The 21,971-nt window shown below is 27.8% G+C and overlaps 1 protein-coding gene across 1 annotated transcript in view; it reads left to right on the forward strand.

Annotated features, from left to right (window-relative positions):
- Positions 1-1,657: 1,657 nt before the first annotated feature.
- Positions 1,658-21,971, forward strand: part of LOC130678452 (IQ motif and SEC7 domain-containing protein 1) — a 94,292-nt gene continuing 73,978 nt past the window's right edge. The window contains exon 1 of the mRNA XM_057485647.1: positions 1,658-2,455. Coding sequence (XP_057341630.1) covers positions 2,154-2,455 — 302 coding nt within the window. The 5' untranslated portion in view covers positions 1,658-2,153. The remainder of the gene's footprint in view (positions 2,456-21,971) is intronic.

The raw sequence follows: 21,971 nt of genomic DNA on the forward strand, positions 1-21,971 counted from the left end.
AGCCCCAATTTCTATTTTTCGACTTCTTACTATGAAAATTGAAAATGTAAAAAAAAAAAAAAAAAAAAGGAAAGTTATTGATTTCGGTGCGATATTCGAAAATCGAGTTTTGATCAGATCTAGACGTTTTGAGGTCCAAGGAAGTTATTCTATAACTATTTACAGGTGGACGTCCGTGTGTATGTGTATTTGTGTGTGTGTTATGTAAACATATGAACGTACTTGACAGCAATCAAAGGAGCTCACCAAGATTTAGAACTGATTAGATTTCGAAATCGCCCGGTCAAGCAGTTTCCAAGTTTTTCAAAAAATAAAAATTAAAAAATTTTTTTTTGTGATTTTACTTGAAAATTGTGCGACCGGATTGTTTCAAAATCTAATCAAATTTAGGTCTCAAAAAGCCATATTGATTACCGTAAAGAACGTGCAAATCATTTAATTCATTCCGAAGATATTGTCGGACAAAAATTACCTTATTTCAATGAAAAATACTTTCTTTCGGTCCAACTGTTTTTTGATCTCAAAGATCTCAAAAAATTTCCAAACAACAACGTTTTCGTCCAACCGTTTTTTAGATTTTTTTAATTATGACTGTATAAAGGGACAACGTGGACATTGTAGGGGGCTTCGGATGAAACAACCCTTTTCGCAAAAAGTCTTTTAATTCAATACGATTTCATTTAAAAAAATTTTTTTTTAGCATATGCTCATCATGGTTCACATTTTTATTTTTTTTTTATGGCTGGGGTATCCCTGATTAAGAAATCATTTAAAATAAATGTAAGTACTCAAATCCTGTATATTATGGACTTATAAAATTGTACTCAATTTTAAATCATTTTCCTTAATCAGGTATATTTGTACTGACTACTTATTTAAGAACTAATACAAAATCTTGACCAATTAAAAAATATTCATGAAATTTTTTTTTCAGGGGGTCCATTATTTCCTCTCCCTTGCCCTTTATTTTTCTTAATCTGACAGTAAATAAATATTCACTTTTATATATTCAATATTTACTTTCAGTAAATTTATTTTCACTTACCTTATGAAGAATAAAAGATTAACTTTGGGTCAGTATTCAACATCAATCAGTTTTAAATTTATGAAACAACTAACAATATTCTCACTTCCTTTTCTCGGCATCGAATGAATTCTATTCTAAACATCATATTTTTTTCTTTCATTTCCTGATATTAAATTTGAAAGTTCGTAAACACAAAATAAAATTTCTGAAACTTTAAGTATCAAAACTTTCTTTCAACTCGACGATCGAACTCCTAAATCAAATTGTATCAGTTAAAAGTTTAAAATCAATATATTTAATAGTTTACGCGGTTAGTGTGACCATAAAAACGTCTCCTCATTTATAACTAGACTGTAAATCATCATTTTTATTTAAAATTCCCAAACAACAATGAGGTCGATAGGAAAATTATAGTAGTCCATAGTCGATAAAGAAATAATCGAGTTGATAAAGTAGAAACTGTGAGATTTAAATTTCATTAGTTGTTGAACGAATGTAAGATGGCGCAAGATTGAAATTATAAATTCAAAACCACTTGCTACTATGAAAAGATTGCGCATGCGTCAAGTAGACGATACATACGCATACTCGCGCGTTCTGTTAGGTACAACATTCGTTCGGCATTTTATACTCACACGAGTTGATGAGAATCCAAAGTAAGGGGACAACAGACAGAGGAGCTTAGACCCTGAACTGGTTCGACGCGATCCTCGCGGTAAGGGGCCAAGATGGCGAGTACTTTGTATCAACTATTGTCTAAAGAGTGACTTACCTTTAACATAAATATTTTTTTTTTAAATTTTAAATTCAATTCAAATCGGTAAACAATACTCAATAAATCCATAACAATAAACACCACAAAACATTGTTTTATTACAATAAAATCAGTGATGTGAGTTACCAGTGCTGTGTACTTTGTAGTATTGTAGTGCTAAAAAATAATATAAATAAATAAATATACATATTTTTGTTTTATGTGAAGATTAAAAAAATTCCCACGAGGGTGTAGCTGTCACGCGTAAAAAAAAACTATCGTTAATTTAATTTTTTTTTCGAGTCCTCAAGTGTTTGGAAAATCCCGCGCTTTTTTTCGTTCAACAGATAAACGGATCTTAGTTTTATCGAAATGAGTAACGCAGCATTAAATTTGATTGACCAACAACATCATCAACAGCAGCAGCAGCAGAAGCAGCAGCAGCAGTTACAACTGCAGCAACCGGTAGATTGTTTGATAACAAAGCCGGACAATGATGTTGAGACACTAATTGATGAAAAGAATCGTTTAATTTCATGTCAATACTCGGAGATTGAAAGATTACAGCGTGAATTGTCAGAAGTTATCGGTGAACGTGATGCATTGCTTTGCGAGGTGTCTAAATTTAAATTTGAACTTGAGATGGCTGATCTTAAACGTCTACATGATGATAGGTAAGTGTTTTTTATCTTTTTTTTCAAATGTCTATTTTATATATTTATATCTTTATCTATTTATATATTTTAAATAAATTATTAAATACTATACAGTATGTTATGTAAATTATATTGAGATATGATAATGTTAAAAAATTAATGGAGTAAAGAGATGAACGAGTGTGGAATTTAAATAGAGAGAGCCAAGCCAAAAACGAGACGACCTTGTAAGGCCGGAGTCGTTGTTTTTTAGGTGGGAGTATATATATTTATTACTTGCTTTAGGACTGATGATAATCATGATGATTTCACATTTCACAATCACGTTGATGAAAAATCCTTGTGTTTATTTCGGTTTTTATATATCAAGGTTTTAATTTCATATTTTTCAATGACAATTATTTATTTTTATAAACAGTAATTAGTATTCAAATTATTCAAATTAATTATATTTTTGTTTTAATATCTTGTAATTAATGACACTCAAGTCAGCTGACGTCTTATAATTTTTGGACTTTATTTATAAACGATAAATTATAAAAAAAAAATATTTCAAAATATTGCACCTATAGCTTTTTTAATTTTCTACACATGCATATTTTTAGTTTTTTTTTTTTTTGTAGTTGATTTGTTAGAAATAAAAATCCGGATCTTTTTAATTGTCTGCTAACTTCAGGATCATTTGTAATTTTTGTTTTATTTTATTACTTTTTGATTGGAGTATAAAATTAATTAGTAGATTACTATAGGGAATTGTTAATTGTCATTGAAAAATGATGAGTAAATTTATTTATGTATTTATTTATGGAATTTTCGATAAAGCTTCGGTAGATTTGTTGTGAAATGTTTTTTTTTGTCGGTATATTTAATATTTATGAAAAGAATGGATTGGTTGCTCAACTAGTTGCGTATAATTAAACAATGGACGATCAATACAAACATAGATACGCACGTAGATGCACTAGCATTAGCTTTATCCGTAGAAACATTGCGGGAGTACGCATCCGCCTACGCTAAGAGGATTCCACGCGGGTCCATCACCTCTCTTTCCATGTTCCATTTAAATAAAACTCCTACATATATTTTTATTTATATTTTATTTACATACGTATATATAAATACTGAATTGAGAAAGTTTAAGCATATAACGGAAGATTTAAATTATAATTTTTATTTCATTAGTTGTCATGATGCCAAAATAATTTTCATTATTATTGTCATTGTATTTTATTACTCATAAAAATAGATTATCAAAGTTTGTATGCAAACAAATTATAATTTTTATGTCTTCACTTAAAAAATTTTTTAGATTTTTTAGCTCTAAAAAATGGCCAATGATAAATTTATATAAACTTGAGATAAAAAATGATTTATGATTATGAAAGAGTTTAATCAGTTTCATGAAATTTAAAAAATGTTATTTAGATTATGATTCATTACATAATTACAAAAAATTTTTTTATACTTTTAATTGAATGTAAGAGATTAATTGCAGAAATCATCACGCTTTCTGTTAAAATTTTATTGATGTCTTGCGATTTAAATTTCTATTGCGGTAATTAGATCACTAATACGATCAGTGAAATTTAATTGATTTTCTCAATAATTATTTACGAGAGTAATCCGAGAAATAATTCAATGAACAGGGAAAATTTTCTAATAAAACAAACTGTGAAATTTATTTTTTATTTCAAAAAATTTTTAGTTATCAACACAAAATTAATTATCTAAAAAATTTTGTTTATCATACATTTAATAATAACGATACATATAAAATTTTACTAAAAAATTTCAAGTATTTGTGTGGCAGATTTCTGATTCTAAAATAAAATGTAGTTCGTTCCGTTAAATTTAAAGTTTTGTCACGGTAAAGTCTTCTCGGCATCTCTACATTTAATATGTTAGAAATACTAGATTAATTTTAATGAGTACGTAAAAAATTCAGGTTACGGAATTTTAAAAATCACATCATTTTCTGATGGTATTTTATTTTGCCTCTCAATTTTACTGAAACAATATTCAGTCCAAGTGTCTGTCGTTTTCGATCTCGATAAAATTTTTCACGTTAAATATTATATAAGAGGGGTCTGAACTTTTTTCTCTATCACACTCAAGTCGACGAACGGAATTATCCTTGTTGCACTTGCGCAGTAAATGGAAACTTTATCCACGTTTTTCTCTTAAACAAATGAAAATTTTTGAAAAATGAAACGTAGATTGGTAGATTATAGAGTAATGTATCGAGCCTCACTCTTTATTTTGTCTTTAGAAGTTTTGTTTGAGAAAAAAACTTGAACGAAAATGACTATAGACCTTTGTGTGTAAAAAAAATTCGTTTCAAAAAGATTCCAAAAAAGTTCGATATGCATGTGGAACTTGAGACAGATTAGAACTTCGAGTGGAGCTTTTTTTCTTAACTTTTGTAATTTTTATAGTAAAAAAAGAGTTTATCCAGTACTTTATATAAGAACGTTTTTAATACATATGTCTCAAAACGTATTCTTACTACGTTTTACCCTCGTTCCAAAAAAGATCAAAAACCTCTAATTTGAAATTTTTTATAAACGTTTTTTTGATCCTTATGGGTTTATTGGGTTGTAATGGGAACTTTTTCGAAACAAGAGTAAAATATAGTAAAAATATGCTTTAAAAATGTTTTGTTTTTACTCCAAATTCGCCTATATATAGTACTAGGTAAACTTTTCTTTTGCTATCAAAATTATATAGTTCAAAACAAGTTCCTCTCGTCTAAACAGTCTCAAATTTAGATGGTCCACATGTAGAACTTTTCTGGAATAAATTCTTTTTACACGGGTTCCTTATAATATAAATTCAAATCTTTTATTTACCTCGTACATAATTTGATGAATTTTATATTCATAGAAGTGTCTAATTAAATTTTTTTAACAAATTTAATCAATATTTTCTTTGCAATTTCTGAAATTATTTAAAAATTTTCATATTAAGAAAATTATTTATTACGATAAATAGTACATAAAGATATCTAAGTATTCTTTGAATTAAAAGTTACATTACTTTATCGTTAATTAATAAAATTTTTTATTTTCTATTGCTGACATTGATCGTCACGTTCTAATGTCTGAAATGCTCTAATAAATAAAAATTTTCGTTATGAAAACTAGTCATTAGAAAAATTGATACAATTAAAAAATAAAATTAATTTGCAGTCAATTTACATATCTCTTTCTTTTCAATAGCATGTACATTGAGATTACATCTTCTTACACATTTACACACATATATACATAAATTCTTCAGCATATCTCGTGATATAGCTTCGAGCAATTATTGTTCATGAAATTCAAGTAAAAATCTTAATCTAAATTACTAAAAGATAAGTTTATTTTCTAATACTTAAAACATTATTTATCTTTAGTTAAAAAAAAAATGCTAATCACAAATTTATTGTCATTTTATTAATTTAAAAAATATTACAATCGCTTGGTTTTATTTTTAATTAAATATAAACTATGAGGAAGCGGAAATGAAAAATATAAATGATGTGTGTAGATTTTGAAATTGATAAATGTACATAAATCGTGTTATCACGATAACTAATCAATACAGATTATATACGATACCGTAGTCGGTGCTAGGTCATAAGCCATCTTTTAACGTTCAATTAACCTACGGGTTCAACGTTCGACAGTCGCCTTTGGGGTGTAGTTCTAATCATCAATTTCACCAACCATCAGTGATTTTAAATCAACGTATTAATCAGTTTAGTTTTAAATTCATTATTTCATATTTTAATCGTTATTACAACTATTGATTACTTACAAAATTTATTATTCTTTAACATGCAAATCCTCCATTTTTTTAATATTTATAAACTAAATTCATTATTTTAGTATTTTTTAACTTTTATATTTCAAACATCATAATTAATTTTTATTTAAAATTTAAAACTTCTTAGAAAAATATTTTACAAGCAGTAAAAAACTTTTACAGATAATTTTTGCTCCACCTCTTATTAGACCGTTTATATATTTTTTTAAAGTTTGTAATTTGATATTATATATATATGAAATTTTTGTTTTATTTGTTACAGTACCTAACTGTAAATAAAATATTTCCAAATAATAATAAAAGTTGAAAAATAGTTTTAATATAATTTATTTATCAATAAATGTAGTACATATAAAAAACTTAAAAAATACGTAAAAAAAAAAAAAATGAAATTTTAATAAGCAAAAATGAATATAAAATGAATTCATAAATTAATTAATTATCGCAAAATCTGTTGTTATGATTTGATTACACATATAAGTATGTCTCACGGAATTAAATTAAGCGTGATTAAATCACAGGCGTGACCAGGGGAAACTCTCACGACCGGTTTTTCCTAACATAACATAACACATAAAATTAAACCCACACATATTTACTTAGTACATAATATTAGTTTAGTTATCTTACAATAAAAATAATAATAATAACAAAAAATAAAAAGTTTTACCATGTAAACAAACGTATTCTCGCGGTTTCGAGACGCCATACACTAAAGTATCGCGTAACAACTTTTACAGAGTGCAGCTAAGACGTATAGCTCAGTAGCTGTAAAGAATTGAATCAAGAAAAAAAAATAATAAACATGTATATATATAAGAAGGAGTAGAGATGGTGATGTGTAGAATAAAGCAGAATAAAGTATAAGAAAGGAGTGAATATATATACATAAGTCGGGGAGAAATGTAGCGCCGTGTACTACACATTACATACTACATTTATAAACTACATACTGTGTACTTATTATACACATATATATACACAAGTATACGTTTCTGTTCCCACCGCAAGCAACTGCAGCTTGAGTGGATATTCTGACGGCTAAGAATGAATGTAGACGTGATGGGGTAGACGAAAGGCGCAAGGTGAGGCCAGACCAGAGTGTCATGTACCCTGAAGAGTTTCATATATGTACTTATACACCTTTAAAATATATATATAACTTTACTACTATAGTAACTACTTCTATCCACTACTTCACTCGTTCTCTTTATATTACTTTGCTTGTTCGCATATATACATATGTCTATATGTATATGAATATATGCACGTTCCAAAGAGCAGTCCCCTTACATTACCTTTACATTGCTTCTTCAAGACATATCATTGCTTATTAATCCGTTGGAAGGTAATGAGGGGACGACATCCGTAAAAATATAAAAGAAAAGTAAAAATAAAAAAAAGAAAAAAAAGAAAAAAACGTGACTGAGTATACAAGAAGACTGTGCCAAAAGTAAAGACTCTTGGAGTAAGTCTTGGTACCCGTACTCGGTGAATTCAATTGTTAAGCTCCGTAAAGGCGGAAAAGTACGATGGCATTTTATATATACTACGGTGAACTTGAAAATAAGAATAAATTTATGTATGAAAAATGATAAATTTATTAAAGAGAATTTTTCTCCATTCAAGGAATATGTATATTATAATATACATTTTTTATTTTATCTTCATTAGACTCGACTAGTTTTTTATTTTTTTCTCAGACGACTTTTTTCCTCATCATTTTTTTGATCCACTTTATTACGGCATAGATCCATCGTTCTATATAATATTCCTTATCATTTCTTGAGACTCGAGTACATGCTCTAGAGAATTTGATTAAAAATTCTCAATAATCAAGAAGTTCATGCACTTTTATTTCACTTGACAATATAGTAGAATATGTTTATTAAAGTAATTTGATATTGTTTTTAAAACTCGGACATGTATTATTATTTCTTAAACGAATAATTTCTTCATATATATTTGACATCTAGACAAATCCAGTCAAACAATAATTTTTAAATTTAATTTAATTCCAAATTTTGAGTGACGACAAAATATTTAAAAATTATTATTTGCAGAAAAAATGCATTAATTAAAATACGGAGTTAATAAAAACTATTTTTGCAATTTTTTCAAGCTCCAAATAATTCACCGACAGAGTGAAGCATTCAGATTTGGTTTAATCTGGAATTAAATTTAGAGTTAGCTCGTGGCTTGGTATACATAAATAGATATATAGTGTATTAAGAGAAATTGATCAGGTCATCTCGACCTTCAGGCCACGAGTTTCTGGAATAAGTTTTATCGATCTTAATACTTAGCTCTATCTTGCTCTATTCTATTTAGATATTGCACCAAGACATCTGTGACAGTTAAATTTATATACATACATACAATACATAACCGCACAAGTAATGAATCTTGCCTAAAAAATCTATATTACACCAGTATATAATTACTTTTCCAATACAATTCGTTCTTAATTTAAACTTAAAATCATTAGCTTTAGAGCTAAAAGATTAGTACTGTCTTCAAATTATAAAATAACCTAGATCTTGAGTAAAAAAATTGTTTCCAAAATGGTGCATAACAGTGAACTTCAAATTGCAGACAATTTTGAACTTTGAGTTGATTATTTTTGCAACTTATTCTTGAACAGTTTTGATAAGATTCAAAAACTATGTTCAAAGTTAAACTGGTTTTAAAGTCTTTTTTTTTTTAATTATTCTTCAAACTTGCAGAGTTTTCAAATCAAATTATTGCTTCTTAAAAAATTTTGAAAAAATTGCTTACAGAGTACTCGGTTGATAATTTTTTTACTCTTAAATTTTTGTTAAGTTCCAAAAATAATCAACGCAAAGTTCAGAATGATCTCAAATTTTGAAGTTCACTGTTAAGAATCTTTTTTGAATGAATTTTTATCACACAGAAATTATCAATTTACTTGCTGCATAATTTAAAATTTTCAATGATTGAATCTAAAGATTTAAAAAAAAATCTACAATTATTTAAAAATAAAATTTATACTAATTGATTGATTGAATGTAACTCAATAGTTGAAAGTTACCTAGGATTTTTTTTTTAACTTGAATGAATGAGTAATCTGATCGTGAAGCTTTTATAGAAAAGGTTTCACTTATTCTCAAGTTCTCAATATATTTTTCACCTCGCTGCCGTTTTCTATTTCTCTACTTTTATTTCGAGATCACAACACAACTATTCAATTACCCATTATCCATTACAATACATACTCAATGTCAAGTGTCGTAAACCCGGTTAATAAATAAAACTAAAAGTACATACGAAAAAAAAAAAAAAAAGTAAATTTAGCCGTAAAAGCTTTAAAAATTAATTCTCGTTATCTAATCAGGATTAAAAAAATAAAATCAAGAAACGAAACCTTAAAGCAATGACGACAATCAAGAAGCTCAAGTGTAGAATATTTTTACATAACATACACATTACAGTGTTTGTTAACTTGTATACAGTACATGACATTAAAAATATATGGATATATGTAGTGGAAGCTTCCATTCGATCGTTTTTCTATTTAAGTGTAGGCTCACGTCATTGCATCATATACTTTGTAAGTAGATATATGTATATCATTTATCAATGATACTATAAGCATGCACCTGAATATTTAATGTTCATTTGAGCAATCTATAATTACATATGCTGTTTAATTTAAATAACTTTCCTTTCTAATTTATAAACACTTTTTTATGATCTCTTTTATAAATACCTACACACTTTTTATAATTTATTTTCTTAATAACCAATGACTAATGTTTGACTTATTAATCATTTAACAATTATTGTACAATATATATATTTATTATTTGTCATATATGTTACTGAGAAGATTATTTTTAATAAGGAATTGCACATGGTACGGCTGAGTAAAGACGATAAGTACTAAAAATTCAGATGATTGTTTTACAATGAATAGTGTATGTGCATTAACAAGTTTTTTTAAATTCTCATTGAAAAATTTGCCTACGTGCTTTATCTCTAAACATTTTTTTTTCTTTTTTATAAAATAATAATTACATGGTATTGGAGAAAAAATGATTAGCATAATTTTTCACAAGAGATTAGGATAATAATTATGTACTTAAATGTTCGTGGAGCATAAAAATGAAAGGATAATATTGTTTCGAAAGTGACAAGTAAAATAATCGTAAATTGAAGAAACCTTGTCGAGGTTTTGGAGCATAGCGGAGAATTTGAAACACATTGTCAACTGCTGCATTTCACACATATTTCTACCATATGTTGGTGGCATGTGAATTGGTATGTTTCATATGTACACATATCTCTCGTCAATCTATCTCTATCTGTTTATCTCATCTCTATTTATTTGTCTCAGTCACCAATATTATTATTATTATTATTAACAATTTGGTGCTTCAACAGAATCAACGATGTTCTAATTAAAAAACCAAACTGTGTCTACTTGTTTTTGCCGCTAAGGGAGATTTTTTTTTGTTTTTTAAGCTTTTTCCTGGAGTAAAAAAAATTTGTCTGACAGATGGAAGCTTTGTTACACACTTGATATATTTTTTAACTCAATATAACAAAATTTGTCGTAAATTTTTTTTTTGCTTGCTAACTTGTTCGCGTATAAAAAATAATTTTTAATGACTGGGTATACAAAAAATATATTTCCAAGAACTTACATTCTTGTTCTTGACTTTTAACGCTTTAAAGTAATTTTATTTTCAGCGGTTTTCTATCGTTTTTTTTCTCATTCCGGCACTTAATTTTCTGAAATTCTTTGCCGGCCACTTGAGTCCTCCTCCTTCATTTTAACTTATCCTGGCACAGTGTAGTGTAGGCTGTTTACAGACTCTCTTCAGAGTTTTTAGAGCTCAGGTACTCTGGGTATTCCCTGATCGGGTGGTACTACTTTATTTACGAGCTTGGGGGGTCTTCCGTGTACATATAGATGTACGTATGTACTTACGTCTATCTTTTCCATACTACAGTAGAATTTTATGTATGTTGAAGTTGGGTCCTCTGCTATGTTTCCTCACTCAAACGCCTCTGTCACAAGGATGCCGCGTCGTTTCGAGTGTACAGTAGGATACCATCACATGTTGATGCGTGGAGGGTCTGAAATAAGAGGCAAGGTTCTGGATGACACGTGTCAAGTCTCGTGGAGTTTCGTAAAACTATATTCCCTCAAGTCTCATTTTTTTAAAATATATTATAAACTTAATCTGTATGGTAAGATTTTCTTTTTTCGTCTCTCTTCTTATCATCTCCAATTCCATCTCTGTCTATACCTACACTTAAATGCTGGTTTAGCTTTACTTTGAGCATAAGAAAAACCAATTCCATGATTTACAACTTAAGAGTCTTGTGTCAAATTACAACCAGACATCGTTATGAAGAAAATTTGTAGCTGACATGAATTTTCGTCGGATTCTTGTTTGTCGTCGGTTAATTTTTATCATCACTTTCTTAAATCTTTATTTGTTAGACAGATTTATTGCCATGATTATCGTATTATAGATTATTTAAATATCATGTTTAATAAATAAAAGATTTAAATAATTTATGTATATCTTTTTCTGACATTTTTATTTCATGTTAATTAAATTTATTTATTAAAGTAAATATTTATTTTTTTTTTCGCATAAATAATTTAATAAATTATCGTATATAATATTTTTTACGATAAAAGGATTTTTACTTAGAAAAATATAATAACTTATATTTTACGAGAGTAAAAAGAAGTGAAAAATAAAAAAATTTTAAGTTATCACTCCATAAAGTTAAGTGATCATAGAATTTAAAACATTTAACTTGTTGTACGATAACTCATTCATTAAATCCGGTTAACCGAGAGTTGCTTAAAAAAAGGTCTAAAAATATGTTTTACAGATGTAAAAAATCAAGTTACTTTAGCTTTAGACGAGTATGGGTTCCGTGTAAAAGACAATAGAGGACATTACGCTTTCTTATTTTGCTTCTGGATAAAGAGACTGGAGGGCTTTGGAGTATAGACCATTCGTGTCTCCCTTGATGCTAAAGTTAGACGGGTAAGACCCCACGGGCGACTCAAGTCAGCTGAATGGTTTAAAAAATAAAACTAAAAAAAAAAAAAAAGAAAAGCAAAAACAAAATATGGAAAATGAGAAAGCGTCGAGAACGAAACTGAATAGAAAAAAGAAAATATAAATAAAAATATATGCATGACAAAGTTTACAAGAACTGTTATGATGTTGTAGCTCGTACAATACCAGACGAATTACTTAGCGTACACCCGAGTTAATACAATGCTATTGTTATAAATAATAATAAACTTTTATTACAAATACATATCATTCTGTAATATTGATTAAAAAGTTTATTTTCGTATTTTATCGGAATTTTTTTTCCATAAAAATTTTTTTATAAATTTTATAAAAAAATCAATGTACAACTTTATGAATTTTATTGCTATTTACGTTCTTTATCTTCTTATTTAAAACGTTTCTACCTTTATATCTAAAAATAAGCTTGTTCTTTCAAAAGAATCCACTTGGTTGCATTAAATTGCTCAAGGAAAACGTAATAGAAGTAAAAAGAGCCAACACAAGTTTTTACTCATAAAGACACTGCTCTGAACTACAGACATTACGTTATGGAGTATACAGTAGTTCGAAAAGTGCAGCTTTTATAATAATGCATACATATATTATATATTATACATGTTATATACACGCCATCTAGATTATTTCCTTCTTTAATGAAATATTCATATCGTCCTTTATATATATATATATATCCGTACATTTTATATTTTACTCTAGTTATATCCACGAACAAAGAATTTAATAGCCTGCTTCACATTAAATTTGTAATTAAACCTCCTTCATATCAATGTTTAATTTATTTTCCTATTATATATATAATACTTATATTATTAAAATTGATTGTTTTAAAATCTTATTTTAAAAGTATAAAAGAACAATAGATACCAATATTTTCCGACGTATTTAGGGTTTATCGATCAATACAAAAGGGATACTTAACAATATTGTATATATGTATTGAGTGAGTGAGTTAGGGTCAATACAGAGTGCAATAGGATAGACAGGAAGGAAAAGGGAAAGTCGAGGGTGTGTAACAACACCCTTACTTCAGCTTCTATTCTATAAATAATATGGGCTTAGGTTGAATGGGTATTGCACATAGAATAGACACAGGGCGCATTGCTGAAATTCCTAGATTATATATATATTTATTATATGAAGGTGGATAAAATATTAAATCTCAAAGGAAATATTTTCGTGGTTCATACGATACTCACGAGAATATTAATTAGAAATATGCTATGGCACGAACTTGAGATTTCAAGTTTTATTTTTTTATAATGGAATATCTTCAACGAAAATCTTATTGAGTCTCACGAGGGTTGCTAATGGATCAGAAAACAGACGAAGTAATTAGTAATCACTTGAGAAAAAAAAATTGATTAATTTTTATTGAAAGGTAGATTTTTTTTCCTAATTATTGCAGATAAAAGAAAAACATTTATTCAGTTGTTTGGGTTGTAGTTTTAACAATAAAGTTATATAAAAACTAATTAACCGTGGTAGATCGTTCAAAAGTAATTACTCGGGTGTACTTAATATATATGTATAAATATATATATAGAGAACTTTTAGCAAAGTATACTATACGTGCGAAAGAACCTGTGGTATGACTTCTTATTCTATTTCAAGAGCAAGTAATATAACAACAACAGTAGCAACGTGGGAGAGACTTTTATTTTACTCAGAGTTCCTTTAAGACCTTTAGAGTCACAGCCCGGGAGTCAGAACCCGTGAAGACTAGATCAAGCGCACGATTCCCCTCAGATTTAAAAGCTAAGAGTCTTAAAAGAAATATTATTATTTTTTTTTATATTATCTTTCTCTTTTCATTTTTTACAAGATCACTTATTGTACATAAAGGAACTAAACCTTGCTGTCTACTTATTTTTTTTGTCAAGAAGTTAAAGAGGATTTACATAAAAAATTTTTAAATATTCCTTGTCATGAATATCCAATGATTCAATATATTACAAAGATTTAGCTGAAATTTTTTTCTCTATTCACTATTAAGGCGATTTGGTGAATTTATTTATTTTCGACATGAAAAAAAAAAATGTTTATTATTTTTATATTTCATAAGTTGCGATGGTTTTTTATTTAATAATAACATTTGTACACACAATTTGGACGACTTTCTAACAACGTATTTTTTATTAACAATTACCAACAACTACACAATTAGTGATAATTGTATCAGTTATGTTGTTCAGAAAAGAGTTCAAAATAAATTTAAAATCTCGATCATAGAAATACATGAGTTTTTTTAAGAAAGTTTTGTTTTGAAAAAATTGATTCAAAGTTGGCTTACCTAAAAATCCATTGCATAGTAATTAGTTTTAAATAAAAAGTATTCAGGATTTTAATAAATTTTAATAAAATCTGTTCCAGATTCTTTGTGAATTGAATAAAATTCTATACAAAACATAGATTTCATTTAGAGATAATTATCGATATTTGATTTTAAGTGATCTTGTACAACTGTGATAACCTTTGCAATAATTGTTATATTTAAATTATGACTATAACCACTTAAGGTAATTGAAATGTAATTTAGCATTGATGTATATTAAGCTGTATCAAAAAAATCGACTATTTTTTTTTTTAAATAGTCTGAAAATATTGGTCAGGATACCCAAAAAGTTACCCTGTAAAAACGGCAGCTCTTAATCTTAACATTAAGGGGTGCCTCATCGCGATTTTCTATTTCCCATTTGATTAACATGGGAAAATTGTTTTTTTAAAGTTTGGAATTCTATCGCGCTTTAGAAAATCAAAGTATCGGAAAAATCAATCGACATTTTTGTTGGAAATTGAACGCTCTACAAAAAAGGTCGCTTATCATTTTTCGATAAATTTAATTTTTCAAAAGTTATTCAAGGTCAAATTAGTTTGACTCATAGTAAATTTTACCACTATTCGACTTTTTCGGTGAAACTATCAGACTTATCGTAAAGTGTTAAAAGACCTTTTTTGTAGATAATTTTATTCCTTAAAAATTATCACTGATAAAATTTTTTTAAATTCCGCATTGTTTTCTAGTTATTTTCATTTTAATGTTAAGATCTTGAAATTGATCTGAAAACTATTTTTTTAGGTGTTTTAAAAAGTTGTCTTTACAATATTGTAAAAAATTTGTTGTAAGATAATTGTTTCTAAATAATATTAATAGGTTCCTGAAGATGCCATAGGTATACTATGTGCGAAACGTTGGACAAAAAAGTTTTAAAATAGTCAATAAAGGATCGGCAAGGCCATAAAAAATAAAATAATTATAACATTACTTATCATCCAATCATAGAAGTTTAAAACATAATAATAACATTTGTGTTGTTTTAAAATATAAAAAATGAATAAAATAGTGAAAAGCACTTTTGGTGTATTTTTTTACTTTAAAATAAAATGTTTTTTTTCTCGTTTATTTTTAAAAATTTTTAATGACAAAAAATCTTTTTGACAAACTTCAAGTATAAAGTTTATACCTGTGTATAAGACTCATACGATAATTACTTGTAACATGAAAGACTCGAGGTGACAAAAAATTTTTTTTCCAGTACTCTTGATGTACAAGAAACCCACGCTACACCCCTTTATTCTTTTGTTCCGCGTTATTTTTTTTTGCTGCAATTTTTTTCGGACCGGAAAAGTGTAATAAAAAAAATTTGTTAGCGTTCAAGTATACGTTGTAAACAAAGAAAATAAAAGAGGATAATTATTGTATTAGTGAGTTATAAAAAAATAATTTATCATAATACATAATTCTTTAAATAACAATAAGAAACTTTTATATTTAGATAACAACAATTGTAAATCATAATTTATTCGATCCATTAATGCAACTAGTATAACAACTTCTAAGTACCATTGGAATTATTAAAAGTGTGTTTATGTTCATAACCAGGTCAGAAGGTGAGTCATAAGTGGATGGAAATTAAAGAAACTTGTGGAAAATATATTTCCCCTGAGTTTAGTTTTTATTATAATCGAGATCGTCGAATAATAAAAACTTCCTTTTCGTTTTATTGTGTACACACTATTATTGTATACCTGTTATTCTACTTTCCCACTGCACTAATGCCACTTTATCCCTCTTTCCGTACTCCTTTTCCTGCACAATATTATTCAAGGGTTTAAAACCCCTTCATTATAAATTCCGACTCTCGTATAAATTAATAATCATAATTATTGATAAATTAATTTAAAAAAAAAATGCAGACAGTCTCAAAATATACACATTGTTTACATAAACATGAAAAAATGATTTCTTGGCGCAAAAAATTTTTACTCGTCCCAAGAAATTCTTTGCATTATAAATTGAAAACAAAACTTTTCTTGGGGTGAAATAAAAAATTCTTTTCGAGAAATTTTTTCTAGTTCTAAAAAAATGTTTGTATTCAATCCATAATGCAAAAAATTTGTTGTGCCAAGAAATCCTATTTTTCTATGTATCTAAAAAATTCATACTTCGATCATTAAAAATTTTTTATTTGAATGTATATTTTATCTTTATTGTGATCATGATAATATTTTATTGACGATTATTTTTACTTCAACCACACGAGACTTTGTAGTATAAAGTTAAACTGTAAAAAATGTTTAATAACTTTTGTATACAAGAACGTGTGTAAAATAAGTTTCTTATAAAATTTTTAAATATGACGATGTCATAAAAATTTTTTACAATTGATCCCTTTTATATTTATAACCCATTTTATGTATTCCGTACGCGAAAAAAAAAAAAAAACAAAAAAAGAAAAATACTTCGATTCGGCAGTAACTTTTTTTTATATTTCGCGTTACCCATATTTATAAACAATTTTTATTTTATTCAACAATAGATATCAGATTTTCATAATATTTAAAAACTAAGGTATCAAATGTATTTATAATCACATGTATAAACCAAAAAAAATTCAATTCAATTGATAACAAAAATCAATAGATAAAAAAAAAATTAACCAGGTAAAATAGCGTTAAAGAGGAAATAAATGGAATTAACCAATGAGTTAAATGAAATTTGCTAATTGCTAAGCGTCTAAAAATTACAACCCAGTCAGTGAGTAGTAACATAACATAAAGGGAGAAGAAAAAGATCAAAAGCCATAGGACATAACAGCAATTCTATCCTTCTGAGCACATGAAATCGAGACTTTTGGAACATAGAAGCTTTACTACAACTCATCTCCCTTTCTCATACATCCCGGTTTTATGTACATAGACAATCTACTGAAAAGCACTGAGTGCACATCAGAGCGCAGAATCCACAAGTCCAAAGAGGGGCATTAATGAGAATGAACAAACCAACGATCAAGAGTATAAGCAAAAGAGAGAAAGAGCAAAGGTGTAGTCTGTAGTAGGGCGTCGCGACGCTTTCCAGTCTGTCTTTATCATCCTCTTCCTTTACTCCATGTACTTTTCAGTACTTTTCTCTCTTTCTGCATCCCCATCCCGCATCACTTTTACGTCGATGCGTGTCTAACGATTCCGGTCGCCGTCGTACTTTTTATTTCATTAAACCAAATAGTTGATGCTCTCATCATTTTGCATTAACCTCTGCTCTTTTCTATCCTAACTACACATCTAAAAATTCTTTTTTTTCCCTCCTTTTTTCCTTTTTCCTTTTTCCTCAAACCCTTTATCTATCTGAATCATTACATACTTGCTTTTTCTGCTTCCTCAACCGTTTTACTTTTTAATTTTCTTCCTTCCATTTCATTCCCTATCCATATACATACAGAACCCTCATATATACTATTTCACTAGTCGTTTACCTCTGCGTACCACTTTTACTCATATTCACATCTCGACATTTACATTTCTCTAAACGTCAATTTCATATCTCATTTCTCTATTTTAATTTAAAATCTCTTGACACACTAAATATATATATATATATAATGTATGTTCAGACTAACTTTATTATTATTATTATTATTATTCATGTTTATATATATGTATGATATATGTCTATATATATGATAGTCACATCACATAACACGTGAATTGAAATCGCTTTTCCTCGCACAAGCGCGCTTACCACAAAAGCAATAGTACGATGTGACGCACACGCGCACTCAAGCTAAATTCACCCAAAGGAGTACAGAAGAGAGAAGAGAGGAGAGAGTAAAAGTGAAAGAGATAAATTTTTCATCTCTCTCTTCAAGCTCAAATAGTCGGCACGGCCGCGTTCACGAGGAAAGCTCGACGCCATTTCCCTCGTCGTTTTTTTATCCTCTTCCGTTTCCCGCGGCTTTTCTCCGTGACGTTTTTAGTTTTTTTATTTTTTACATTTTTTTTCTCACTTTTTCCTTTCGTTCTCGACTTTTTTTTTTTATTATGATTATTATTATTATTTTTTTACTTACTATTTTTCATTGCTTTGTGCATGACTCCAAGTTTTGTATGTGACGGGCTCAGTTGTAGTGAAAATGAGAAGGGGAAAGTAGTAGTAGAGTCGAAGAGAGACTCGGCGTCGCGACGCTCAGAGTGGACGACGACGAGTTCCTTTGTGTGGCTTCTGTGATTTTCCGAGTGCCCATGTGAATGTTAAGAGCAAAAGAGCTTTTTTTTCTCTCTTTTACATCCTCTTGTTTTTATCATCATATTTTTAGTTTAAATTAAAAATGAATTATCACTTTTCAATTATTTTTAAAAATACATTTTTCCGATAGTTTATTTCATTTTTAAATGTGCTTTAAATGCTAGGATAATTTATTTAAAAGTGATTAACAAGTTTGTTATTATGTACACTTGTATATATATAGATATTGTAAAACGCGATATATAGTGTTGGATACTGCTCTAGGGGGCGTTTAAACTGATTACACATTGTGAGAGTTAAAAAAGCACACTCAAGGTAAAGAAAACAATCAAAAGGCGAGACTATGACTCTTTATATCTTCATTATTTGTTTTTTTATTTTTTAATGACATGTATCTTCGGTTTATTTCTTTCATTAATAACTTTAATGTTAATTTATTATCTATATTATTAAGAGAATAAGGAAAATTTTGTTCCAGCCATATCTATATGATAAAATAACTTAATGTTATTAAATTTGGTATCGTAAGAAAGATCTTGACTTGAATTTGAGCCTTTTCATGGTTAAAATTTTTTTTTATTGCCAAGTATTGAGATAAATAGATTTATCTATGTCATTCGAATTACATTTAAATTACACGGGAAAAAAAACGATCGTATTTATTTTCTTCAAATAAATTAATATTTTAATTATTCTGACTGAATATATATAACTGTTATATATGTAATTAAGAGAAAATAAGAAAAATTTAGTCTATGTCAAAAAAAAATTTGACCGTGTTTCGATTTTTTTTCAAGAATCCCATGATTATACAATCATCGAAATCAATAAGTTTGCGAGTTAATGATGAGATTTGTCTAATTAAATTTCAATGATAACAGAAATAAACAAAAGATTCTAGAGTTAATTTTAGAGTATAGATTTTAACAAACAGTTAAATTCAGATTATATTTTATAAATTTGGTAGTAATACTCGGGCAGTCACGTAGTGACTGTAGGTTGCTCGTTATTATTAAAATAGATAACGATTTTTAATAAAAAAAAAAAAATTTCTTTATTTAATTCATTTTCATTAGTCGTTTAAAAATCATAAATAATTTTTTTAATTTGCAGTAAAGTATTGAAGCTCTGACAAATTAATCATTAACTTGAGCTTGGTAAAACATCTTTTTTTCTAACAATAAAAATTAAACTTCTCGTTTTAATAGCAAAAAAAAATTTAACTGCTTATCGTCTCATGGACGGAGGAAGTATAAATCGATTTTACTTTACTTTACTTCTATTTCTATTTCTTCGTTGAATAGTATAATAATTACATTAAAAATTAAATAGTCTTTCGACGAAGTTAAATTAATTTTAAATGAAACCCTAATTTAAAAATTCACGTCAGATCGTTAATTTTTTAAAATTCCTTCAAAAAAAAAAAATAAATAAATAAATAATAGACATTTTTATGAGTGTGAATGTAGCAGACGTCAGACAAATTTGAAGTTATTAATAAATAGGATAAATAATAAATAAAATAAAATTTTTTTTTTAAAATGCGCATTTAAAAAATTAACAAATGCATTTTTTAAATTATTTACTCTATTTATTTATAGTTTTAAATTTGCCTGATGTCTGCTACATTCACACTCATGACATTTTTTTATTAAAAAGAATTCAAGCTTAAAAAATATTTTTCATTATTAAAAACATCTATCTGATCTTCAAATTAGATAGCAATGAAATGTCACGAAATCTCTGATAAAATATGAAGCTTTTTTAATTTTCATTAATGTAATAAAAAATTTAGTAACTAGAAATTAGATTAAATCTGTCGGAAAATATAATCATGATAATAATATAAAGAGCACTGATAACCACATTAAATTCATATTAACTCACACATGTATGTATAAATATACATACATATAAAATGACAATATCAAGTTAGATCAAGACACTAAAAAAAACTGTGCTGAAACAGCAGGGATCTATATAGAAGACCGATCGGTGGAGTGATCTTGTGGTAGGAATGCAAAGTTGCTTCTTCAGACTGCTGGTTTAAGACCGTAGTAATTTTAAACTCATTACCATTACATATATTTACACGATAGTTCAGGATTTCACTGCATATGAACCTACGTACATTTAAGTAGTCAACAAACAAAATGAAAGCCAATTGATTCTGATGTTATCACAAACTAAAGATCTAAAATCGAACAGGATTAAGATTAAAAAGCAATTTATATTAATAATAAGATGTAATTGACAGATATCACTTTGTATAAAAGTAAAAAGAAATAAAATGGGTTTAACTAATGTATTACTGTTACTAGTGTCGCTATTAATCCTGTCTGTTTTCTGTGTTAACTGATAAATTTGAATTGGACGTAGATGTAGACGACGTTGTTAATAATCGAGAGTCACATAGCAATCTGTCTGTAATATTAAAAGGTGTATGTTCAGGCACGCGAGGATGTCATGACGGTAATAACTGTGTGTACCTTGAAGCTTGAAGTGGAAAGAGCCCAAGGAGTAGGCGTTTGATAATATACAACTAAATATATCTGTATATATTTATATATGAACATAACAGCCTTACCTTGTATTAATGTACCTGTTTTAATACTCTCTTTACTTGTATACTCTCTACATGTATTTATATATATACTGAACTTTACTGTACATTAGTTGCACCCGACTGTGTCAACGTTAAAATAATTGCACGAGATACCGGACGTGACAATGAGAGTTAACGTCCACAAGTATACACCTATATATAAAAAAAAATAAATTTACTTGTATAAAGTACTTGTGTATGTAACAAAACAACAGGCAAACAGACAAGTAGACTCTTTGATGTCAATGCTGTGATGTTGATGAGAGCAGACGTCCAATCGCCTCGTTGACTTCACGTGGGATGAAATAACCTAGCCCATAAAACGATCGGTTGAATGAGCACAAAAACGAGTGTGCCAACGAGTTTAAGTCTCTGTTAATAATAAAAAATAATAATAACAATATAAAAAATTATTGTATATGACATGATGTGATGGGCATGGCATGACTCGCGCGGCACGATGAATTATATACCATTTCTTCGAAGGAATTTGTTTGTTCGTACTTG

This window comes from Microplitis mediator, chromosome 2 (assembly GCF_029852145.1).
Source record: "Microplitis mediator isolate UGA2020A chromosome 2, iyMicMedi2.1, whole genome shotgun sequence".
NCBI lineage: Eukaryota > Metazoa > Arthropoda > Insecta > Hymenoptera > Braconidae > Microplitis > Microplitis mediator.